Below are 26,597 nucleotides of genomic sequence, written 5' to 3' on the forward strand. Positions count from 1 at the left end.
CAGCTCAGAGGGCAGGAGGGAGAGGGGGGCGGAGCGGCTCCCATCCCATCGCCTTCGGGAAGCAGCCGCGGGTGGGAGCGATGGCGCCGTGCCCACCCCGCGGCCACCCGGGATGAGCCGTGGGCGAGCCCGGCTGCAAGGGGGGAAGTTGAAGGCTGGGTCCCCGGCGGGTCGCTCGGCCGGCTGCGAGGGGGCGGGCGGCGCCGGGCGCCCGAGGAGGAGCCCGAGCATTCCCGCGGCGGGGACAGCCGGCGAGCGGGCGGCGGGTGGTGGGGCTTCATGGGCTGCTCACGCCAACATGGTGCTCACCCTCAACGGCAGCCACCTCTACGGTAACCTCCGGCCCCTGGTCCTGGAGGACCCGCGGGCGCTGAGCGGCGGCAGGATGATCGCCGGCTCCTGGCCCCCGCGCAGCCTGGCCAAGCTCGGTCCGTCTCCTGCCCCGTCGGCGCTGCCCACGGCGAGCCCTCTCCCAGCCAACGACTCCCAGTGCGGAGAGCAAATCCTCAGCTACGGCAACGTGGAGAAAGTTCTCATCGGGGCCGTGCTCTGCCTCATCACCCTTCTGACCATCGCCGGCAACTGCCTGGTGGTAATCTCTGTCTGCTTCGTGAAGAAGCTGCGGCAGCCCTCCAACTATCTCATCGTCTCGCTGGCCCTGGCAGATCTCTCGGTGGCCCTGGCCGTCATGCCCTTCGTCAGCGTCACCGACCTTATCGGCGGCGAGTGGATCTTCGGGCGTCTCTTCTGCAACGTCTTCATCGCCATGGATGTCATGTGCTGCACGGCCTCCATCATGACCCTCTGCGTGATAAGTATCGACAGGTGAGAGCGCCCCGGAGCCCCGCGGCTCGCCCTGCCCTCCCGCAGCCCCGGGCACCGGGGACGGCCGTGGCGCTGGCGCGGGGACCTGCCGCGAGCGATCCCACCAGCCGTCTCCTGCCTCCTCCTCCGGGTCCCTTGGAAATGAGCCGCAGACGTGCTCAGAGCAGGGAGTGAGGCGGGTGCCAGCCCTCAGCCTCTGTTCGAAGGAGCCCACCGGAGCAGGGTGTGCTGCCGCCCGTATCCCAACCCTGGTGCCCGGTTATCCCTCTGGGTAACTACCCTGCTCTCACTGCAGAGCAGAGGCGTCAGAGCAAAACTGAACGTAAACTGTTAACGTTTACTGTGGCTCCATACAAGTAATGAGGCATTTGCAGCCACGTTAATATTTGAAACATATGTATTTAAACTGCTTTATACCACAGCTAGATTTGAGCTGATTATTCCGCAGCTGGTGACAGTGTAACCTGGCTGGATTCAGTGGAGTTTTACCAGACCACAGAAGGTGCAGGAATTATAGCTTATTATGGTTTTATCTTTATTCTAGGACACCACTAGAATAGCACAATTTCAACCAACAGAACCATTTTTGACAAGTAATGTTTTATATGGAAAAATTGCTTTTAAATGTTTGCTTTTTAAAAGTTTTCACCTGCTCTCTTAAAAATCAGATTATGCTCATTGACTAAATAGCTACTTCCAAAAGATCCAGGCACTGGGGCAACAAGGAGGTGTATACAGACCACAGAAGAGGATCTTAGGTGTTCAATTGTGATGTCAGGGCCAAACCTAAGGTCTCATATTTGCCTGTGTCTGAGTTCTCCTCTGCAGAGAAAGGCTGACAGTTTCCTTTATTCCATGCAGGACCTGTTCTAAAGTAAATTGCAGCCTGTAGCTTCCCTCTTCCACAGCCTAAATTCCACACCAAGAATTTTGGTATCTCGAGGGTAACTTTTCATTACAACTCCACACAACTGGTAGAAATTGAAGAACTTCATAACTAGACTGTAGAAGCAGTTTACCAAGTCCAATATCTGACAGCAATCTTGACTCTTTACTTCAGAAAGTTTTTGGAAAGAACTCTGCATTAGGTTTCTGCAGAGAAACAGTCTTTTAAAAGTTTCCTGCAATAAATGGAGGTTGTTTCATTCCAAGGAGCACCACGATTTGTATTAATTTCAAAACTTTAATTTCTGTATAAGCATCCCCTTCTCCAATGACCTTTATTTTGCAACTTCTTTATTGAACAGTATCTGAAAGCTGCAAAGCATCTTGTAGCAATGAAATCTACATACACAGTTTGACTGAATATCAAAGGGTGGGTTTTTGTTTTGTTTGTTTGTTTTTAAATTGGTCTTGCCTTGAAATTTGCTATTTTTTAATTTAATTCCAATACTGTAAGAAAATATGAGTAGGCTTATCTGCCTTCCCAATATTATTCTCTGTTTTCTGTACTACCTATTTCTAAGACTGATGATTTCATTTTTCCACTCTCTCCCCATAAAGTATTCCCATTCTTTGTTTGTTCTTGATGTTCACGTCTGAGCTCTCCACCTCCATTTCAACCTTTTGAAGACAGGTTAACATATTTAAGCTTTCTTACTGAAGTAGGGATGTGTGACTGATTCTCACTGTAGAACTGTGTTTTCTTAGTTTAACGTTTGAGGTCACTGCTGTTTGATTAACAGGAGCTTTGACTGAACTGGTCGCAGTCATGATTGCGTCTTTTGCTGTCTTCTTATTATTCTCCCTCCACTCCCCTCTCCCCGCAAAATACTAGAGAGATATATCTCTGTATTTAGAACCTGTTGTGAATGACTGATTTTCAACAGCAAGTGCTGATTTAAATTAGAATTGTTTTCCTCTCGTCTTTGTATTCCCAATTCTATACTAAATGTTTGTTGAACATGATCTATTTACAATTCATTATACTGTTGTCTACTCCCTTCTTGAAACTAAAATTTTGTGAATTATGATGCTTTAACCTCTGTCACCCAAATCCATTATATAGTTAAGATAGGTGATATCACAAGTAAAAGGAGACAAGCCAGCAATTCATTAGCAAAATGTCTCTACTACCCAACAATAAAAGAAATTTCCATGATTTCTAATCCTATTTAAAAATAAATAAACTCATACTGGTATGGCACTGCTCAGTCAGGGCTAAGATTAGTTTGAGATGAACTAATCTTTGAACAGTGAAGACGTACAAAATATGCAAGCCAGGGAGAAATTAGGAAAATTAAATGTGAATGATGAAATGTTGCCAGTGTAGCACTAATTTAAATTTAATTTTAATTAATAAAGCTATCCTACCGGCAATTGTTCTTACATGTATGTAGTTAGGAAATCCTCGAATGATCAGTGAGGGAAATTTATCTCTGAAAAATCACATACCTCCAGATTAAACACTGTATTTGGTATTGGAGCTGCAAATCACAACATATATAGTGCATTAGAGGGTCAGATTTTCACAAGGTCCATTTTTCCATGGGTTTGATGGAAACATTTGCATGTTTTCTGTTATGTAGGAGAAGATCATCAGTGATACAGCCCTTATTAGCCTTTCTGTCTCAGTGCAAAGAATACAATATCCAGAAGCCGGGAAAGAGGGAATTAAATTAATTCATTTTCCTTCAATCTGGCACTACCTTCAGAGCCATTTAGATGAACTTTGTAGCACAATTAAGTATCCTGGGATCATGTGGGAGATATTTGTAAAGGGAAAAGGTTAAGACAGGACAAATAGGAATAGGAACATTTTTGAAGAATAATTATGAATGGCACTGTCACCTGGCTCTTTAGAACACTTTAGGAAACCTTTGTTGGGATCCACCTTCTTGAAGAAAAAGATGAGGTTATTGCAGACAGAAAATAAGTTGGCCGTTTTAAAATTTAATTATTAAATATTTAGGTTCTTTCTGAAGCAGATATAAGAATCAGGTAAATAGCTGACAGAATATTAGCATTGAATTAACCTTAAAAAAAAAAAGAATTTGTTACAAACTGCTAAGCAAGGTGTGTAAGAAGAGGTAATTAAACAAACAATTAGGTCAGTAAAAGAGAAGCTTTGAGGAGCTTCCAAACAGGATGAGTAAATTGAAAAGACTTTTTGATTTGTTTCCCTTGCACAAATATGTGCTACTCAGCTTATGCCACTGAGAGCCCTGAAATGCCAGCAGCTGGCAGGCCTATTGCTCACAGGGATGTTTTGATGCACAGCCCTTAGTGGCAGATGTGTTTTTTAGCTGAATCTATCAGTTGGAAAGCTCTGAAAGATGCAGATTAGCCTGGAATCTACCAATGGGCTGCTTTCATTCTGTTGGAAAGCCTTTTATTTTTTTCCTAATGAGACAAATCAAGCACTTATTATACTGTTTAAATTGTTTCTCGTCTAAGTTGTGTAAATGTTAGGGTGCTATTATTGGGATCTCTAACTTTGTGCAGGGTGCACGTGGAAGAAGCTGGGTTGAAAAGGTCTAAATTTGTGGAGATTCAAGATTTGGACTATTATGTGTTTTTTTAGGTCATATCTTCCCTTTCGTTTCACAACATGAAAACCTTCACAGATCTTTATCAGAGTGACCTCTGAAGAACACGTTACTTTTTAGGCATCTCTGTCTTATTTAAGCCCCCACTTTGGAAGAAGGCTATCTGCTTACTGGCAGGTCTGTCAGAACTAAAATATATATGACGGAGAGAAAAGACTTTCTCCCTTTTCAGATTTCGTGAGGATTAAACAGCCAAGACAGCTTGATACTCAGACAGTCAATATATTACCTTTGCTATTCCTGCCATCCATGATATGAGGAGTAGCTCTGTAGAAAGGTAGGAGCTACAAAAATTTTGGCAGCAGAATTGGGTCTCAGTGAACAGTAGTCTCCTTTAAGCCTTCCTTATTAGTGTGCATTTTGTTTTGGTTTTTTGCCCTTAAAGCTCCACTTTTCTGATTCTGAATTAAATAAATTATATCATATTTAGATTCCTTTACATTCTTTATGTTTAAGAGTGAGCATACATTAGGAGTAAATTATGAGGGATGGATACAAACCACATCCTAGTGGGGGGATGAACAAATAAAGGGAATTAATTGTATTAGAACTGGTGGTGTTTGCATGCTGATTCATCATGTTGTTCTGACCCAAGATAGCTACGGGAATGTTGTTTTGGAGAGTATCCACTGGATAACTGCATAAGTAGCACTTTTTAATTCAATTTAAAAATAGTTCTTTGGCTTAGAAAGTGATAAAGTAACATAACTACTCAGATACAGTTGATGAATTATAACACTTTCCCCACACCCACACAAGTAATGAAACACTTTTTGGGGAACTTTTCCAGTCTGTATCTTAGCCAACAGTTCACGAGTATTCCAGGCTTCCATTAAATTGATGAGGATTTGTATGCAAGTAAGTGGGCCTTTTTGTTGATCCTGAGATTTTTATACACAAGTATCAGCTCTATGTTTCTCCTTGTTTTGCCACACTCCAAGTGTGAGTACTTATGCTTCTCCTTAGAGAACGTGTCAGTTCCTTAGAGCTCACTCACTGCTCAAGTCCTTGTTCCATGCCTGAGAACTGAGCAGGTATCAAACTTCCTCAAAGAAAGTACTTGGAACTAAATTTAAATAAACACTCAAGTACTTTCAGTAGAATCCAGGTGTCTAAATTCTGCCTACATCCAAAACTGATAATATGACCTGAAAACTGTCAGCAATTTGCTAAACTTAACAGCACCTAATAGTCCTGTGTGGCTTCCTATTCAGTATGAAACTTTTTCTGCCTTGAGTGTGGAAAAGGCTGCGGTCCGTTCTGCCAACCCTGCTCAGATCGTTCACAAAAGACATGTAGAATATACATGTAGGCTAGATATGAAAAAATTCTCAATGTAATATATTTCTGATCTAGAATAAACATAGGCACCCACCAGCAGTGCCACTCATGATATTTTGTTCAGTACATATATTTACACGGAAGTAACTGAGAAATTAGGAAAAACCTAAAAGGAACTATAAAAAAAGCATGTGATGGAGTTACTGCAGTTAGGGTCTATATTGCGGAAGAAAGTTTGGAGATCAATAAGGCAGATAATTCCTTGCAACAGCCATTATTTCCACTTTTTAGCCTGATAAACAACAGTAATCTTTCTGAGATTGTAAGTAATTTGTCTAGCTAATGAAAGATACAGACAGCATTGATAAACTAAAGTGAAAAAGAACAGATTCGGTTTTATTCCTTTCCATGTAGTTTTTCTAATGTAGTCCACTTAAAAAATGTTCCTCAAGTTAATGTAGTTTCTTTTTGCAGAGAACTAATTGCTGAACACTTCTGCAGTCTCCATTTTACTGTTTACCTTGAAAAGAGGAACAACACAAATTTTTGATCCCAAATCCACAGATGAAGAAGTTGAATTGGAAGTTGGATGCATTAAGTAGCATAAGGCAGTGCAATGTGTATCTGTCACCCAGAACCCACTCCAAAAGAGTAAATAAAGTTGGGGCATTCTTCTGTATTAACATGATCCCTCTTCTTTAAGTACCTTTCTGTGACATCCTCAGGTATCTTTTCCTGTGTCACATAGGCAGCCTGAAAGACACACAGTTACTTACAGAGTAACCTGATATTAGCCACAAGTATTGTTTTATTATGTGTTTGCAGATACATAATTCTTCATGACCACACCGCCAGACACACAATAAGTAAGGTGGGCAGTAACAAATAAAAGATATTTTATCAAGCAGATGGACTGATTTGTGAAGACTTAACTCAGGAGTAAACTCTGGAGTTTGAGCACCAAAACAAGTGGTAGTTTTGTCCTTTCGCAGTGGGAACAGGCATAAGACCTGAAGCTTGGTGGGTGTGTCTTGTGGCTGCACAGTAGAAGCTGACAAAGTTTAGGAAGCTAGAAGGTGTTACAGAACAAAAATCTGTAGATTGATTATTCTATTGCTGTTATATACTGGATGCATTTAAGTCGTGTTACTGAAGGGGAGTTACAAAGTGTGGAGATGCAAGATAAACTAGAGGTAGCAGTGAAAAGCTGACTGAAGTTGGTAACATTTCAAGATATGCATGCATGGGGAATTATAGTTCAGTTAGAAGAAGGAAATTTTAAATTAAACCACATTTACCTGAATGCCTTTTCTTGAAATTGGATGTTTCATTTCCCCCCCCACATTTGAAACTATCTTCTGTTTGCTCCTACCAGGGTTTAACACTGGATGAGTTTTCAGAAGTGATTTTGGGGTCTCTAATTCTTGGGGGTTCATCCAGACATTTCAAAGGATCCTGATAAGTCAGAGGTAAGGGAACATTAATTCGTGTTTTTACCAAGCAGGGCATTCTGGAGACATTTTAAAAGTGATTTTTTTTCCTGCCAAGGCCATAAAAATAGTTTTTCCATAAGTAAGGTTGGATTTGCTTCAAAACTCACAGGAAAAATACAATTCTAGAAACACTCCTCTTAGTTTTTGAAGGGAGCTTTCAAAAATATCTCCTAATATAACTCACCAAAATGCAGATGCATATCACACTGGCACAATGGTGTAGTGTAACCTGCGTACATTCGTATCAAAACATTTTTTCCTAGAGTTTTTTTCTTGAAATGGATGAGTATCATAGAATGACACATCAAAGCCTTTGTAGTTATTATACACTGTTTGAAGCAAGATTACTATATCAGTAGTAGCATGCTCGCACAAGCTTCTGGAGGAACAGAAATTAACCGGGGAATGTTTTCACTTTCTTGGAATAATTTTCTCTGAAAATTATTTTTAAAACTCCCTGAAAATTATGTGAAGAAAACATCTTATTCCTTTAAAAGAAACACAGAATTATTTATAATATTGTTGTTGAGTTGGAAACATTTTATCAGAAATATTTGTGGCAACTTTTGAAACAGAGCACCTTATTTCATCTGCAGCTGATATGTACATATGGCGCTGTCTGTCAGCTACAAACACTTCTCTCTTTTTTTTCTCTCAGTATATAGCACAGATCTGGTCCATCCTCTGTGGACTAGAAAGTCTGAAGAAAGAGCTGGCCATTGTAGGTTGCACGAACATAAAGAGCTTGAGAAATAGTGGAGTTTGCCAAGGTGCAGCTGTCATACAAGAAAGACTGGGGAGCCAAATTACAAATTCTGATATCTGCATGTAGAAAGCTCAAGTATCATAAAGCAGTGAACACTGCAGTTTTGTTCTAATGGTCACTACTCTTTGTAAGGTGAGGATAATTTCTTTCAGCTGGAAAGCTTACAGGTTTTAGTTTTTCTTCTTGTACTGGGTAGCCAACTGTTTCTAGAGGATTGAATCACACTGTATCTCTTCCTATGTATACTGAAAAGAGAAAAAAAGCAACTGAATTTTTTTGAGCCAACTCCTACTGCAAAGTTTAAGTTTTCCTTCTCAAAAGACTCCAGTAATTAAATATGTCATAGGGAAAATTTGTTTTTATTCTGTTTGAACTAACATAAAATTAAAGAGTGCAGCAGCTATGATTTTCTTCTTGTACCTTACTGTTTCTCAAGGCTTTATACAGAAATCTAGATTATCTGATACATGTGGGTGGTTCCGTACATATGAGCATGTCTGCAGTTCTGGTAGCGATTCACCTCTAACACTAAACAAGGGGTTTGGGTAATGTACAGACACGTATGAATTCTCCAAAAGTCCAGAACAGAGATGAGCAGGGAAATCAAGTCAGTGCTGAGTATATTCTGTCTATTTTGATCTCTGCTATCAAATTGAAGGTAGCAGAAGAGACCACTGGAGGGGGTTAACTTCATCATGGATAGCTATTTCACTGCAAAATGGTATGATTGTTTTAAAAAAAAAACAACAAAACACAAAACCAAAAGGGGATATTACAAAAATAACTTTTTTTAAAGTAAGGAAAACCAGGACGAAGTCTATTCTTAGACGTACATTGTGTCATGATGAAAAAACTGATAGCAAATTTTTTCCTGAGATGTATCAAGGAAACGGGTGGAGTTTTGGAACTGTTAAACACTCAAAACCAAGTTTTTTAGCTTGTAGAAGTGTAAGATATAACCACAAGGAAAGTTGGTAATCCATTTTTGTGTACAGCTTTTATGTCTATTTAAGGAGATTGTGGGAAGTGGAGGCAGAGCCATATGAAAGGTAACACTTTTCTCACACTGGGAGCTATTTGTCCTGCAGGGTGTAGCAGGTTGAGGAGCAAGCAGCAGCTTACCATGTATTAATAGTGGTGGAAAAACTGCTCAGGAAGCAAGGGAGGCTGGACAGAGCTTGTTGTATCTCAGACATTCACCAAGTTGGGTAAAATCAGAACTGGCAGCAAAAGCTTGCCTACAAGAACACCATTTTTGTGGCAGAATTACGTACAAACCTTTTTACGTCTCACTCCCAGTGTGATAAGTTTTCTGTATTTAAACAGATCAAATGTCTAGTTTTCATTTAAATAAACTTTTTTTTTGGGGGGGGGGATGGGCTTTGAAAACAGTCCAGTCTTTTGGGGAGAGGTGGTAACTGGAGATCTGGGCAAACACATCATGAGTTCTCCTCCCGATAACCTGGCATGCAATTGGGCCACCTTCCTTCCCGCTGAAGAATACCTGGTGGCATTGGAATCATCATTTCTCATCAACCATACAAGTACCTGCAATCAGAAATATGGCCTATTGCTGCTGGGAGTGAAATTGTGCTACCAATACAGACCTTTCATTAAGTACCTTATTTATAAACTGTTTGCTTTTCACGAGAGATGTGTTGGAGTCTGGGGACAATGTATTTCAACATATGGTTTGCAGATCTCTGGAGAAGGACACAAAAGGCAACTGCAAAAAACCCAAGTCTGTGCAGTAGTGTCTGTTTACTAGTTGGAGGACTGTTCCCATGCTAGAAAATATAGGGATTTTTTTAATCAGAGTAAAGAATAGTGCCCTAGAAGATTTACTCTTGTAGCCGGTGTTCAGGAATTGGCAATAGGTATAAATATTAGAAGGTAGAACTGGAAGGCATATAAAAGATAACAGAAGTATATGCTGTTATCTAAACTTATTGGAGAATTTGCCACATAACTGTCATCATGAATATAAGCCACGAAAACATGTTGTGATTATCATGAAATATTTCAGATATACAGTTCCATTTGCCAGAATAATTTTCTGTAAGCGGTTTTCGATGTGGCTTGTTAAGCTTTGTTTATTTGCTGTAGAAGTTGACATTTAGCAAATAGTTGAAATATTAAATCCCTGAACAAAGAGTATGTTGTCTGGTCACAAATTACTTGGTAGTATTTATATGCATGACCCAAAACAACTGCTGACAAGATGCAAAGCTTTTCTTCAGTAGTCTAGTAAGACATTTTGATGCTAAAAATAGTACAGCTTTGGCTCAAAAGACTTAATTTTTGCATTGTTATGTACTGCAGTTTCCTTTTTACCTTAAGTATCTGCATTTGAAGACCCACTTCTTATCAGAAGCAGTTTTAGCAACAATACTGACTGTAGTGTCTCAAGAGTGTATTGTCCTATATTGCTATTTTTGCAAAAATGAGTATTGTTGTTAGCAGAACACAGTCTTCATTTTTAAAAAAATAACTGAAATTAAAATAGTATAGTGGAATGTTTGCCTTTGAATTAAACAACACAGGAAGGAGCTTAACATTTCTAAAGGCTGTTACTTAATGGGAAGTTTCTGCACTGCTGCCTAAGTGTTGATATGAAGGGAGATTCTTACCAAATATCCGAAACACCTGCAGCTTGCAGCGAACTACCTGAGATGTTCATAGGCCAGCCGTGGTGATTCATCCCACCCTGATGCCAAAGTTCTGCTCCTAAATTCAAATGCATGTTTGAAGTTTTCAGCCTGGCAATGAGAATTGATGTTATTGGAAGCTGTAGGCATAGCAGTAAACCTTAGGTATTTAACTCTTTATCCGCACAAAGTTGATGCTACCATGACTCGGAAGAACCTTAGAATTGCCACCTTGCTGCTGAGAAAGAAAAACCTCACTGAGAGGTGAGAAGAAAGGCTTCTTTCTGCTGATCCCACTTATTTCACTGCTTTCATGTGTGTACAGTTTTTATATCTATTTTTATTTTTATGTAGCATCTGTAAAGTGAATATAGAAGAGAGTTCTGGGATCCTTGATAATCTCCAAATCCTGCTATCTTTAAAGACTTTGGAGGAGGAGATGATCTGTTGTCAGCTGTAGTTCTGTTTTAGCATAAAAGTATAACTCTAAGTTCTAGGGAATACAAAAAGGCATTGTGAAAGAATCGTGACCACACACACACACACACACTAAGCTGGACAAATGGTTATTTGTGGATAGCTAATAGTTGAATCTGACCTTAAATTTTGTCACTCTATACGGAAAGCCCAGGTGAAGGGGGCCAGAAACTCCTCTCTTGACAAGAGAAAAGCAAGAGGTTCATTTTGTAGATGTACTATGTTTTCATGCCTGTGAAGTTGGTGTAGCAGTTTGTGTTGAGATGTGTTCTATATTTTAAAAATATTTAGTGTTGCAGATTTTACATGAATTTTAAAAGAAGGAAAAATATGAAGAATGTTGCTGAAAAAAAGAATATACTGTAGTGGAAACTGGTGGGCAAGCCTGTTTTCAACTAGACAAAGAGGACACACTATCCTGGCTAATCTCCTTTTTTCAGGTTTCTCTAAGTTTACTTACAGCTACCTTTACAAAAATAGACCTGTTGGTATCTTAAATGGGAATTATGGACTTCTGGATTTGGATTAAATATTACTGAAGCAGCAAGCTGGAAAAAGCCAGCTACATGGAACCACAGAGCAAGACCCAGGATGTTCAAAGTTCATTAAAGTGGAGGACTAGCTAGCTAGAAAGAAGTAGTGTCCATTCTTCATTCCCAAGCCGGCTGGCAAAAATGAATAAACATTATGACAACTGAACCATTAAACACTGAGGTTGGGAAAGGCTGAACGTAGAGTTTTACACACTGCAATTTGGGCTTTCCTGCAGTTATTTTTCATCACTAGATCTTTCTCCCCTTCAGTCTTCTCCTTTAGTTAAAGGGCACCTGTGTATTTAAGGATTCTGAGTGACTGCAAGGGGCAGTTATATTTGTAAAGTAATATTAAATTCCTACAAATTTTCTGTTTCCAGTTTATAGAGGAAAGCTCAATCTGAGCCATTTTTTTGACCCTGAGATGAGCTCAGTTGGTTGGAGCATGGTGCTAATAACACCAGGGTTGTGGGTTTGATCCCCCTATGGGCCATTCACTGAAGAGTTGGGCTTGATGACCTTTGTGGTCCCTTCCAGCTCAGAATATTCTGTGATTCTGACTCTGTGATTCTGTGATTTATTGATATTAAATTCCAAAATATCACTGAATGAGACATTTTGTGAGAAAAATGACAGCAGGCAGGAGGATTACATGTGAAGGGAGAACTTGGGATCGGATGTACAAGCATGCTGTAAATAAATATGTTAGTTAAAATGAGTGTTAAGGAAATAAATGACATATGGTTGAGAAATGTGGTAGCTACAGTAAACCTTCCATTCCACTGACATGAAAGATGATGAGACATGATAACCTCATTCTGTGCTACATACTGAGCAGAAAATATACTGCTAAAATATAAAGAAATGGTAAATAAATAGCTGTTTTTATAAGTTACAGGGAAGGAATCACCTTATTATCTAATAGGACCCTGTACCAGAAGTTTCTGTTGGAAAGGACTGTGAATAGCAGTTTTCTAAAAGGTTCTTGAATCATACATACAGAATTTGATCTAGCCTTCTGCTTTCCTTCCTTGATAGCTTTCCCTCATGCTGTGCTCTTTCCAGCCCACTGGCTCCCCTTCCAAAACAAGTTATGATTTTTTCCTGTGTTAAGATTTATTTGTATTAGGAAGAGAGAAATTATTTTACTGCTGTAGGAAACAAGCAACTCCAGTCTGCATCTTTAAAAAACAACTGGTAGTATAGGGGATCAGAATGGGATGTTCTATTATCAGAATATTTTATGAAATGAAACATTGAGATGATTTTGCTAGAATGTAGTGGGTTTTTTTAAAGTAACACAACTAATGTTATCTCCTGGTAATGTCCTCTTTTGATACTTCACAACAAGCTGGTTCAGTTCATTTGTTTGTATGTGAAAAGCAGAGTTCAGGGCACCATTGTGTTTCTAGCCAGTCAGTTCAAGATAAAAAAAAGCTTTGGATTTTTCCTTCATAAAATTCAGAACGAAGACCAATTTTAAAGCTTTCCAGAAACAAAACATGGCTCTGTTCATTCTTTACACAGCACTGCTAGATAGCCATCAGTATGTGACTTCAGGCAGAAGCAGCTTATTCTTCTAGTGCTTTGACCAGAGTTGTACTTAGTTGCTCACACACTGGAAATTTATGACAAAATCCCTACCTCATGTTTGGGGTTGGGGCTTTTTGTTTGGTTTTGGTTTTTTTTGTTTGTTGGTGATTTTTTTTTTAACTGACTCAGCCTTATGATAGTTCTTTGCTTGATTGCCGCTATTCTCAGGTAACGCATTGCTGATCTAAGTTAGACAGACAAAACATATTAGTGTTTGAGGAGACACTGTCCTTTTTAATCTTGGACTGTTTTATGAAACAGGATATTTTAGATGCTTTGGCTGCTTCACTGTCTCAGTTACAGTTGCAAAGTTGCAATTTCTCACTTTTATTCTGTTAGTGGGTTTTCTTCTTGTTTTCAGACCTATTTGCATTGAGAGGATTACATTAGTGAAAACTGTATTTTAGTCTGAACTGCAACGGCAATATTTAAAAAAGACTTCTAAGGAAAGGGCTGAAATTAAAACCCATGGTGCCTACTTCCTAGAAACAGTAGGTACCTCTGTATGACATTTCCACAGGTACCACTGCAGAGAAAACTGAACTCTAGACAAATCCTATACAAGATGCTTTGCACATCCCAAAGGTTTTGAAAGGAGACTACTAATTAAACCTGCTTTAGACTTAGATTTTCCTGTGATATCTAACACAGTTTACTGATATCCTTTGGTTTTTAGCTATCTGAGCTTGGACAAACAATTAAAGCCTGAAGTCAACATTTACAGTTTTCACATACCTGATCCTGTGGAACATAGCAAAATCTTTATGTGCTTTTTGACAAATTTGGATCTGCCTTTGGGCCAATACAGCTATAGAAAAAGCCAAAAATGTCCAAGAAGGTTAGTTCTGTACTGAGATTCACCCATAATGACTATATAGGTGTTCCTTAGGGCTCTTGCAAAATTACTGTCACGGAGGAGGAAAGAGGAGAATTTGGACCAGTATTTTTCCTGTCTCTTCAGAGAGAGGAAGAGGAAGAAGGGGGAGGAGGGAAGAAGTATTCTAGAGAGGGTTGTTCCTTGAATCTGGAGATATTATGTTTAAACATTTTGTATTCAAGGAAGGAAGAGAAGAGACATACATATCAGCACATTTATACAGCTAATTCCTGAAGACACTTTGTTTTAATGTAGTGGTATGATCAGTTCAATGGTCTGTGCTTTTTCATTTCATTCATCACTTATACTATGGAAGTTTCTGAAATGCTTCATTTAATTGTACTGAAGACATCAGTCATGATATTGTAGTTAAAGTTGTGGGAGGCTTTCATTTTTAAACACCATTATAACTTTCAAAATAATTCCTTTTAAGCTGATGTTTAGTGTCAATCCAAGTGACTCATGTAATGAAGCTGGAGAAAATCACCTTAGCCATTTCTACTTTAGAGGAGTCTGGTGAGGGTTTACTGTTTTAAAAAGAACAGACGGTTTTTCATAACTCTGAAATTGAGCCTCCACACATTTTAGTTGCAGGTATCTGTTATCCGGCCTCAAGAAACACACACAAAAATGGTTGTGTAACTAAAGCAGCAATCTTGGCTTGTGATGACCCTGTGATCAGGGTCTATAGGCTTATTTTGTGGTTCTGGGCAGGCCACTTAAACTGCACCTAAAGTCACAGCCTGATATGCTCAGGGCAAATCCTGATATTTATGTTCCCTGATCACCCAGAGCAGAGGTCTGTGTAGCTCCATGTATGTTTAGGCTCTCTCCTGCAAAAAGCAAGGGGCTCAGGAGGCCTGGGTCGTGTGCCAGTGTGTAGCCAGGGAACAGCCAGAGTGCTCAGCTGGGTGCAGGGACTTGGCAGTTCTTTGTTTTGAACTGGACAACACAATACTGTTTTGGCAACCTCCTCCTCCTCCTGAGAACCATCTAAAGGACTGACTCCATCCTGAAGAAGCCTCCAGGCTGCCTCAGCTGCATCCACATAGGCACCCTCCCTTGTGCAATGTGCATCAGTGGGTACTTCCGTACCCTTCCTCCTAGGGCTTGCTCTGGATTCAACGTTTTTTTACATGTACGTCCTGGGATCCACCGTGCTGACAATACAAGGGGTCATCTGAGGTGTGTGTGTATGTGTATGGCTGCACAGACACGGAAGGAGAAGATGATACATTGGTCAAAATATAGACACAGAATCCTGTGGGCTACCAACCTACCTCATTGCTTACCTGAGGGATGTTTGTGCTGGTGTCTGACACAGTACAGAACTGAGAGAAATCACATTGCAATTTTCCTTACAGCCTACTTGAATGCTTGCACAGAACAGGATGGTTCCAAGACTGAGGCGTGTCTGGTGGTTGTCTCCTGGCACATCTCCTCTGGCCTGGCTGCAGCCAGCAGACTGGCCTGGAATCACGACTGCTCATCTTGGGACAACATCAGTCAGGACATGGGAAAGTGGGAGATCTGAGCTCTGTTAGTAAGTTGTGAGCTTGAGAAGTAAAACCCTTTATGAAGACATAAAGGGGGAGAAAAAGTATGTTAGATGTGGTGCAGACTGACAAAAATCTGAAATCTTCATTGTCTTTTACAATACCCCCAGGTGTGAGGAACAAGAGGGTTAAGATGGGGGGAACACAAAAGGAAAATGAGGATTTTCCAGTTCCTATCTGCAAAACATATTCTTTTCCATTTCTCTGTTTTCTTTTGCTCAGGAACTGCCTCTGTTTAACAGAGTAGGGATTTCATCTGAGCTGGTGTTTCAAGAAATCACGTCTTTGCTTAAAGTTATTCTCCCCCACAGCGGAGAGTAAGTCCCATGTAACACATTAAGCAATATTTCAAGCCAGGCCACATCCTTCCTCAGTAACGTTTGAACTGTGTGCACTCACGCTCAAGGTTGCTGCTGCTCCTCAAGCTCACTGACAACACCATCTCCCTCCAGTCATGCCAAATCCTTTACTCAGATTCATTTTCCTTTTTCAGATTTAACCAGTTGTCCTCTAAAATACAAAAGGCCATGTGAGATAAAACCTCTTTCCCCAGCTTTCTTCCAACCTGAACTTTTTTCCTGCCTGCTCAGTCTCTAGTGAACATTGCAGTACAACTAGACTGAAATAAATGAGAATGTGATTTCTCTTTAATTCTTTTTCTAGAGCAAAGCTTTTCCTATCTTAGTCTCCAGATAGTATCAGAAGGTTAAGGTAGCTTCTCTACCCCCTCAAAAAGGCATCTTGTAATAACTTAGTAAAATTAAATACTGCATCATGCATATAAAGGTGAAAAAATAGTTACATAAGACAGTCATCAGTCTACAAGTAATTAGATATTTAGTTAGATATAACAGTTGCCATGATGCAAATGCACTGCATTGGTTTCTATGAGTCTAAAATATTTTGGAATAATAAGAAGGGACTCAATGTGGAATAAACCGAAATGTAAATTTTAATCAAAATAGTGTTTTCTGATATAAGTCACTTTACTGAATATAGCAACAAACTGCCATCTTTGAAAATGTTTTGCTTTTCCTTTTTCTCCTTGATTGATAAAATTACTTAACAAATACTGTAAATCAGACCACAGGGTTTGAATCTCTAACAGTGTACAGGGCCCTGGCCATCTGCACTTGTGAAGTAGTTTGTGTGTATACTATCATGAATTCCATTAAGAATTTTTCAGTGAACTGAGATATTTCTTTAAAAACCTGAGAAGTTTTTCCCTAGGGAATATTCCTAAAATGCTCCTGATATGTATTGCAAATTATAGTTTACCCTATATTTTTATTATTATTTTCTACTTTTGAAAGGAATAACAAATTTAGGAAGAGCATTTTGACTCTCTTACTTCTTCCACAAAAAAACAGATCTACATTAATTAAAGTGAGTTTGCAAATCTGAGAAGGGGAGAGGTGGTGGTGGTGAAAGGGCAGAAATGGGTGGTGTGTCCCCAACAGAGTTGTACATTTTCTTTTAGGAAAGCATGAAATTATTTTTTAATTTTCCCTCAACCTTCACAATGTTGAACAGTGTAAAGAAAAATAGATTCTTCTTATGTGTGACTTGCCCAGATTTACAGAGCTTTTGCAGTGTTACAGATTATCTATCAAGAAGTGGGGTGAGAAGCACTTTTGAGCTCTGTATATAATTAATCCTGTTGCACTCAGTAAGCAAACCACACTTGTATACAGGAAACTAGGGATGATGAAACACACAAAGTTGGAGTTCAGACATTTTGGAAAAACTTAAAAATAGGAAGTCTTCCATTGCAGAGTGCAACTTAATTCTAAATAATTCGTGCTCAAAACCTTTTAGTTTTCAAATGCATCTAGTTTCTAGGAGGCTGGTGAAGGATTAAATGGGCTAAAATGCACTTCCCTTCTTATGTCTCATACCTTTATGTCTTTGGTGAAAATAGACAAAAGGAAAATATACATATACTGTTTTCTTCAAAAGGATTTAATAAGAGCATTCAGTCTATAACACAGAATATTTATATGGGTAATTGCAAAATATTGGGTAGGAAATACATATTATTTAACCTTTGGGCAGTGTTGCAAAGTAAACATCAACAACTGCATGTTGGGAACTTTTCTTCACAGGGTTTGCAGAGGAAAAGAAAAGGCTACCAAACTGGTTTGTCGAGGAGCTGAGAACAAGGCTGTGACAGGTGATAAATACTTTGACATGTCAGTCATGCAGGGGGGAAAAGAAAGGCAAAGGGTGAGGGCAGGTGAAAGAAATTTGCCAAAGTCTGAAATGAAAGAACAATATGGTTTCAGAAATGGCATGTAAGACAGTAGAAGCTGAGTGGAAAGATGTTGCACATCTCTTTCTGGCAATAGTTGCACATCTCTTTCTGGTTGTTAAGTATTTCTTAGAATGAGAGCAGAAAACATCTCCCGGTCTGTGGGATGGATATCTTAGATTGGTAGGCAGAAATGAAGAAGGGAAAATACAGAGTTAACAGAGAAATAGAAATAAGACGGCAAGAGAGTGAAATAAGAATGAGTGAAATAGAAGAATAAAAAATGAGCTAAAATAAATAAGAAAAATATGAAGCTGTAAAATTATACAATATGAGAGGAAGAAAGTCCATGAAAGTTCAGAGAAACTAAAATAACTGTAGGAGAGGAAAATCTTGTACTATGCAAATTACATTCCTTTAGAATGAATAGATATTTAATTTTGATTGACTTAATCATCAGTGACTGCCAGGAAAGCCTACACTTCTTCAGTTCCATCACAATGATTTTTGACAAAAAGAAAAATCAAGTCAGAACATTTACTATGTAGAATAAATTCAATATGTACCCACTATAGCAATGGTAATAAATGTCATCCTATTATAAAAAGAATTTAAGAAAATATGATTAATTTAAGATCAGAAGGGGAATAATGGAAAGTGTTAACCTTACTGAAAACAAAACAAGTATTTCATTCTCATTCTTCCAAATATCAAAATTAAAGTATCACTGTTTCAACAATAAGAATACTTTTGAAATTATATGAAATGTGAAGCATAAGCATCTAAAAGAATAGATACCAAAACATAAATTTAAGATCTTTCACATCAGTGCATTCACCATCAACTGAGAAAGATGAAGAAGAGCTTTCCAGCAGTTCTAGCAAATGCAGTTAAGATGTGGAAGCTGGCCACTGTGCAAAGATTTTTTATAAACTGTGAACTAGTTCACAACATAGAAAAGATGCAACATTTAAGTAGATGTAGAACAGAATTAGTCAAAGTCTTTTTCTCTCCACTGAGTAATGGTTTCATTTTGTTAGTTTTGCCATCTCTAACATTAATATTTTATGTTTAGGTTTTAAAGTGACCCAATTCATATTCTAGAAGGTTTCATATATGCAATGAAATCAGTAACTTTGTTCACTTCTGGTAAGGAAATGCCTCTGAAATATCCTCCTCTTCCAAGACAATGAACTGGCAGTCATCGTGATGTGATTGTGAGGCCAGTCTCTATTGCAGAAAGGCAGGGATCAATACTGTTGTATAATAATTAGCGAGGTAATTGTCACATTATAGCACCATAGCTGTGCACTGTAATGCTCATGTCTCAGGACTTAGGCCTTTTCATATTTCTATCCATTTGCTTCCATCTCAATTACTTAAATATGTGATGGGAATAGCATCTCCCTGATCAGTTTTTTTGTTTGTATGTCTTATTCTATTTAAAAACAAGTCCAAGGGACAGAGCTTCTTTTGCATTGTGTAAACACATCATCTCTGAAGAGAAGAGAACAATTTCTGTTAGGTGTTTTGACATAACCATGACAGAAAGAATAGATTGTTTCAACCTGTTACTTTTACATTTGACTTACTGTTTAATGTATTGAAGTACAAGGAAAAAAATTATCTAGATCAATGACTATACTAGGAAGAATATTTCTAAATGCTGGATAGCTTTCAAGAATGGCATTTTGCTCTTGTTCTTGTGAAGTATCTCACAATCACAACGTAATTAATGTTGAACTGAATCAGACAGAAAAAAATTATGAAAGATTATGAGAGAATCATAGCCACTGAAGAAAAATCAGTAGATCAGCATCGTTCTTCAGAATAAATTATTATTGCAGGTAAATCACCAGACAGGATTCTATTGCTGTGGGTTGGCATAGAAAACAATACATGGAGACATGTATTGAAGATGGAAAGCTTCTGTACTAGAGAAAGAGGATAAAAGCACAGGAATAAGCATTGTTGTGTCTCTGGAATAAAACAGTTTTATGACTCTTAAAATACAAAAGTAGGAAGAACTGAAAGAACCCCAGGTTAAGCACAACTCCAAATCAAATGATAAGTGATAAGAGAACAATATGTTGTGATTCCTTGTAGAAATAGCTATAATACACATCTGTATCCTTTCCAGTACAATGTTTCTAGTTCTATTCCGTAGTAATCCAATTTGCTTCATAAAAGTTAAATCAGACAGTGAAAGACGCTAATCTGATTCTGGAATCTGTTAGATCAAGTAAGTGAATTCCGAGAAAGAAATGTGGACTAATTAGAATGGAATTCTCTCTGCCTATACCATACATGGAGAGCAGAGACAGTGGAATTACATGTGTGATACAAAAGTCACATAAGTGATGTCAATGTCATGGTGCTTTCAATTTATTATTGAATTGGGCAGGAAGCTTTGGAACTATTTTAATGCTTCTAGCTGTTAGGTTTTCTATTGCTCTGTGACTGCTCACAGTGAGAGACTAGTCCTTTTACTTTTTTTCTTTATCTTTTAGCCATATAATGGAAGGTAAGAAAGAAAGATTTTGGACATATGATCACAAATTGGACCATCTATTACTATTTTCTTTCTATTGTTGAAGTTAATGTAGCTGTAAAGTCTCAGTTTGCTTTCTGGATATTTCAAAAGGTGTGAGGACTAGACTCATCTCAAAGTTTCCAACATAGTAATGAAAAATTCACCATTTTTACAACTTTCTGTTATGGCTATGTCAAAACACCTAACAGAAATTGTTCTCTTCTCTTCAAAGATGATGTGTTTACACAATGCAAGAGATGCTCTGTCCCTCAGACTTGCTTTTAAGTAGAATAAAGTATACAAACTGATCAGGGAAATGACATCATGCTTGATATATTAAGTGGGGGAAAGAAGGAGAAAAGGAGGGAATTTGGAGTGATGGTTTGTCTTCCCAAAGAACTGCTACCTGTGATGGGGCCCTGCTCTCCTGGACATGGCTGAATACCTGTCTGCCCATGGGAAGCAGTGAATCAATTCCTCATGTTGCTTTGCTTCTGCATGCAGCTTTTGCTTTCCCTATTAAGCTGTCTTTATCTTAATCCATGAGTTTTCCAGCTTTTACCCTTCCAGTTCTCTACCTGATCTCACTGGTGGGGGAGTGAGTGAGGGGCTGCGTGGGGCTTGGCTGCTGGCTGGGGTTAAACCATGACAACCACAAAGAAAAGGAAATTAATTTTTCTACTGCTGAAAAAACAATCAGGTTCACACCACACACATACAGACAAAAAATTCATGCCTGGTTTACTTGAAATGCTGCAATGCCTGATACTCCTGATTTTTACTTCCTGGAGGAAAAATTGATATCTTCTACATCTAGAGAATTACTAATCAATTCAGCCACAAATTGAGGTTATTAATATGCAGGTGCTGAGAAAGATCTTCCTGAAAGTTATTCTAGTGGATGATAAGTAGATGGCTGTGTGAATTCGCTCCACTGTTGGACAGATAAAGCAAACTACTTTTCACAATTTCCTAGATTAGAGAATGAAATAAATATATTCACAAGAAAAGAAACTGTATTGCACCTTCATGTTTATATTTACCTCTAGTGAGTCATGGTGGCAGTCCAGCTTCCAGTCTGATAATCACTGTGCAAGCTGTAAGGTACCAAGGTGCCACAGCCATCACAACGAGCAAATAACTAAGACAAATGAAGACAGGAAGAGGCAATATAAAGAATCACAGGGAGATAAATTATATAGCAATCTATTATCTGTATGTGTTACATCTTAATGCATACTGTAGCATTTAATATATAGAGCACACTGTAGTAAGAACTGCCTGTGCAATCTACAGTTCAAGTGACAATGGAGACTTTTTTTAGCCCTGTAGAATAAAATCTATTCTGTGTGGCCATTGTAATGCATCAGTATCAGAAAAGCCAGAATGAAAAAAAACACAAACTGAATGATCTCAGGAGCAGTCCAATGTAGTTATAATGGTTTTACATTAAATTGTCTGTAACAATTGCCTGTCATTATATGGTAACAATTCAGAGATATTGGGAAAGAATACTGGATTAGAGAGAGCCAGAATTTTATAAAGCAAAAGGAAAGAACTTGTTCATTTACCTTTTCCATTGCTGGTGTTCATTGTGTGAATGTGGCAAATGGCAATTTTATACAATAGCTGACAATAGCACCCCAACAAAGGACGGAGTTCTTTACCCTCCCCCTCCCATGTTTGAACAGAGCTCCGGAAAGGATGGTGCAGGGGAATTTTGCCTCTCTGGAGTTGAATGACACTGCAGCAAAGGAACCAGTTTCCAGTCCTCCTACAGGGAAGAAGAGACACTGAAGAAGTAACAAGAAACAAACCCAGAATGGGGATGTGCTCATGCATTTACACACATTTAAAAAGAAGTTTACTCTGTCCTTCACCATGTGCCACTTTTTTGGTCTATGCTGTCTGGTATTTGAGCAAGGGGCTGTTTTCCAGATTTCAGTGATGTAGCAGAAAAAAGGTTCTCATCATCTTTTTTTGTTGTATCTGTTAGACACTAGTCTAATAGCCAGATTCTTCCTTCTCACTGTTCTCACTCACCCAGCACCCTTGGAATAGCAGCAGGACGTGACTGCTGTATGTCTTGTGCCTCTTGTAGGGTTGCCCAACTGGTACAGCCTCCTGCACCTCAGTGTTCTGCATACAGCATAAGGTAGTGCTGAATGAGAAATGCCATGACCAGTTTATAAGAAATATAAAGGCTGTTTCATCTGTAGTACTGTGCTTTTGGGGAGTTACCTAGACACAGACCTCACTGTGCTGGGTGTAATATGCCCTGTCTGGCAGAACCATGTAGTCATGAAATTCAGAAAATAGCATTGCCCTTCTCATACAAATGAGAACTGAGGCACAGTTTCTTCGCCAAGATCAAAATGAACATCTGTGGCGTGTAAGAGAAACAAATCTCAGAATAACAAGTCTGAGACATTTCTTTCATGTGGGGGATAGCTGAGATATATGAAATGGGCTTTTTAGGGACTTTGATTTCATTCTTTGCCAGCAATAAGACCTCAAGGTGTTACATATTTTCAAATATGTTAAGTTCAGCTGATTTGCCTTCAGGGTTTTTTTCAGGGTAGTGATTACAGATTAAGCATTACAAAGCATATTTTTACACTTATTTTGACACAATGTTTTTGAAGTTCATGAATCTATAAGTCCTGGACACTCTTCAGTATAGACAACACTAGTGATTTACATTATTTTGGAGTTGCAAATAAGTTTTCAAGGGTAATGGATTTCATATAGAGAGATTAAAAGATAACATTCCTTCATTTGTGCCTGGTGACTTCTTTTCCCCTATCATACTACATTTAGCAAAAAAAATAAGGCAGAAAGGATACTGGTATATTTTTATGTTAATTAATATATTTTAATTTCAAATAGCATTTCTGAAGCTCAGATAGACTCCAAAAAAATTGGTGCCAGGGCAAAACTAATGAATTTTAATTCTTTTCAGTATACTTATGCTTTCATGAATTCTTTTTGTTATATTCTGGTGTATGAGAATGCATCAGTAGGCACTCAGAGCATGCAGCCCACAGATCTGATTTTTACAGAAATCCAGCTTAACTTTTTTAGCTACATAATGAAGTGCACCTCAGAAGTGTGTTATTTTTAGTGACCAATTGGGTAATAGCTAGAAAAAAGCATACTTCAGACCAACTTTTAAAAGATTTTTTGAAAACAACAGATTATAAACAGCAAGTAGTCTTTCTGCACAAAGGATGCATTTGACTGTTTTGCAGCTAAACTGTGTTATTCTTGGACAAATTTTAAGGGTGTGCCACTCATCCCAGAAAGGCTGCATCTAATAACTCACCCTTGCTGCTGTTAAATTGTTTAAAGCACTGTAATCTATCCCTTAGGTAGTTAAACTGCACTAACTCTGCTCTTCCATATCTTGGAGCACCTTGAAAAACTCTCGGCTCCTTGGGAGTGCAAATGGTTTTGGCCATGCTGCTGTAAAACAGAGAAGTCCATGGTCTCTGCAGTTTGCCCACAGCTGCTGGAGCTGAGCAGTGACTATATTGTGATGCTGATGGTGAGGGGCACAAGAAGCAGCCTTGTTTAATATCATGGTCCATGGATTGCACTCCATTAATCCCAGACAATTCTAATAACAGTTCTTAGCTCCAGGCACAGATTCACTGGCAAAATGCTTGTGCATCCTGTTGAGAGTAGGGCACAGTAAACTGGTCTGTCCTTTGTGCAACAGTCATCATAACAGCAATATAAAATCAATGACATTGCTAAGAATTGTTGTTACTCATCAGAACAGATCATTAAATGACGCTTTTTTTTTACTTCCATAACTAGCATACCTAGGTGCTTGTGCAAAGCAAGAGCACCAGCCATAATTTACTGCATTGCAGTAAAATCAACAATGCAGCATTCCCCAGAGCCAGACAAATCTCATATTTGATTTGCTAAGTGAACAGAGAGAGAAAATATGCTCCCCAAAAATATTTTTAATCCCATTATTATATTTCTTGTTTGTAGCCCTCCAGAACCCTCACTGTCTGAGTAAACACTGGTAACTCTTGAAACCAAAACATTATTCTGAAACCTGATTTGAAACCATTTCTTTTACAAGTAACAAAGCAAATCACACTGATTTTCTCAAAATTCTTCCTTTTGGAAGAAGTAAAAAAGAACAATTTGAGAAGTTAGTGGTAACTCACCGGTAAGTTTCAACTGAGCAGAAACAAATTTGAAACTAAAAATGTTAGATGTTAAAAAAAAGCATCTAATTTCATCCAAGAGAAAATTCCCGTAGCTAGAGAGGAAACTCTCTGTAGTTTAGAGTAAATTCAAACTTAGGATATTATTATCCAGCTATATAGAGCCATAATCATATTTTTTTAATTAGAAATTTATTCATAGTTTAAGATACTGCAAATAGGAAATATAGATATTTACAACAGACTAATTTTTTTTCTATGAAAAAACTGACACATTAAAAATATTTTTCTTGTCTGTAAAATTGTGTTTTCTTCCCCAGGTCTTCTTGAACTGTGATAGATTTTCATTTTGTTTGGTAGAAGTTTGGACACTGAATAAATATAGTTTCTTTCTAATTAAATGATGATAAAAAGAATTTTGTAATATTGAAATAATCTACTCTTGGTGTAAGTTTGCAGTTGGTTGTTCCTGTCTGAAACATGAAGGTAAGAAAGACAACTGATTGTCTCAGCTTAGTGGCAGGAATCTTCCTAACTGTTGAATATGTAAGAAGAATGGAGATGAATGTTTGCTTGTTATAATTTAACCATTCGCTCAATACAAAAAGTGGTACGCTTTATGGACTGAGCATTCATCTATATTCCAAGATTTCATAAGTTAGCAAATTTAAATTTAGGTTTCAGAATTGCCTTAAAAGCCAAAAAAAAAAAGAGTTATCTGCATGAAGATTGTACAAATTGGTTAAAATCACAGCCCATTAGGGCCAACAGGAGATTTCTTTCTGAAATAAAAGACCTTTTATATAAATATCAACACTATAAATTTTAACATGAAAGACAAATGAATTTACAAGTTGGAAATACATGCAAAGAGAGGATTGAAAAATATAAAATAGAAAACTTAGCGAAAGATTTTGGCTTAGAGCAGACTACATTAATTTTAACAGTTAACCCCTGCACAATATAGTAACTCTACATTATTGTTCTAGGTACCTGGGAATAACAAGACCTCTTACGTACCCTGTAAGGCAGAATGGGAAGTGTATGGCCAAAATGATCCTGTGTGTATGGCTTTTATCTGCCTCCATCACTATACCCCCGCTCTTCGGTTGGGCCCAAAATGTAAATGACGAAAAGGTTTGTCTGATCAGTCAAGACTTCGGCTACACCATTTACTCCACAGCAGTTGCATTTTATATCCCCATGTCAGTGATGCTTTTCATGTACTATCAGATTTACAAAGCTGCCAAGAGGAGTGCTGCTAAACACAAGTTTACTGGTTTTCCCCGTCTGGAAGAAACGGAAGGGATTTCTATGAATGGAGTTGTAAAACTGCACAAGGAATCTGAAGAATGTGCTAATTTTTCACGACTCCTAAAGCATGACAAGAAAAACATTTCCATCTTTAAAAGAGAACAGAAAGCTGCCACTACCCTTGGGATTATTGTTGGGGCTTTCACTGTCTGCTGGCTGCCCTTTTTCCTCCTCTCAACTGCAAGGCCCTTCATCTGCGGGACGTCATGCAGCTGTATCCCACTCTGGGTTGAGAGAACATTTCTATGGTTGGGCTATGCAAACTCTCTCATTAACCCTTTTATATATGCCTTCTTCAATCGAGACTTGAGGACAACTTATCGCAACCTCCTGCAGTGCAGATACAGGAATATCAACCGGAAACTGTCAGCTGCAGGGATGCATGAGGCTCTGAAGCTTGCAGAAAAGCCAGAATTTGTTCTGTAAGGTCACTCATCCTTTACTATGATAATTTGTTGGTTTATCACATTAGCTTTTTCCCCACAGATTTGAAAGAAGAGTTATAGGAAGAACCAGGCTTCTTGAGGACTGTTAATGCAGTCATCAAGAAACTGGAAGGTAGCAGTGTAGAGCCCACCCATGAGCCTGGAAAAACAAGACCACCATCTGAAGAATTTGGGTGTAAGAGGAATACGAGAAAGGAGAAGAGTAAAATATGGTGCAGGATGTATGAGCTGCTAGTGAGGAAAGAGCAAAGTTGGTCTTACCCACCTGT

At 38.6% G+C, this 26,597-nt stretch overlaps 1 protein-coding gene and 1 long non-coding RNA gene across 2 annotated transcripts in view; both read left to right on the forward strand.

Annotated features, from left to right (window-relative positions):
* Window positions 1-298: 298 nt before the first annotated feature.
* The window catches only part of HTR7 (5-hydroxytryptamine receptor 7), a 35,731-nt gene continuing 9,432 nt past the window's right edge, over window positions 299-26,597 (forward strand). The window contains exons 1-2 of the mRNA XM_017804218.1: window positions 299-825; window positions 25,558-26,309. Coding sequence (XP_017659707.1) covers window positions 299-825; window positions 25,558-26,308 — 1,278 coding nt within the window. The 3' untranslated portion in view covers window position 26,309. The remainder of the gene's footprint in view (window positions 826-25,557; window positions 26,310-26,597) is intronic.
* Window positions 1,624-6,315, forward strand: LOC108492180. The gene is made up of 5 exons (XR_001873027.1): window positions 1,624-1,699; window positions 2,073-2,140; window positions 3,354-3,511; window positions 4,546-4,650; window positions 6,129-6,315. It is a non-coding gene; the product is annotated as an uncharacterized LOC108492180 (long non-coding RNA).

This window comes from Lepidothrix coronata, unplaced genomic scaffold (assembly GCF_001604755.1).
Source record: "Lepidothrix coronata isolate B3197 unplaced genomic scaffold, Lepidothrix_coronata-1.0 Scaffold8, whole genome shotgun sequence".
Taxonomy (NCBI): domain Eukaryota; kingdom Metazoa; phylum Chordata; class Aves; order Passeriformes; family Pipridae; genus Lepidothrix; species Lepidothrix coronata.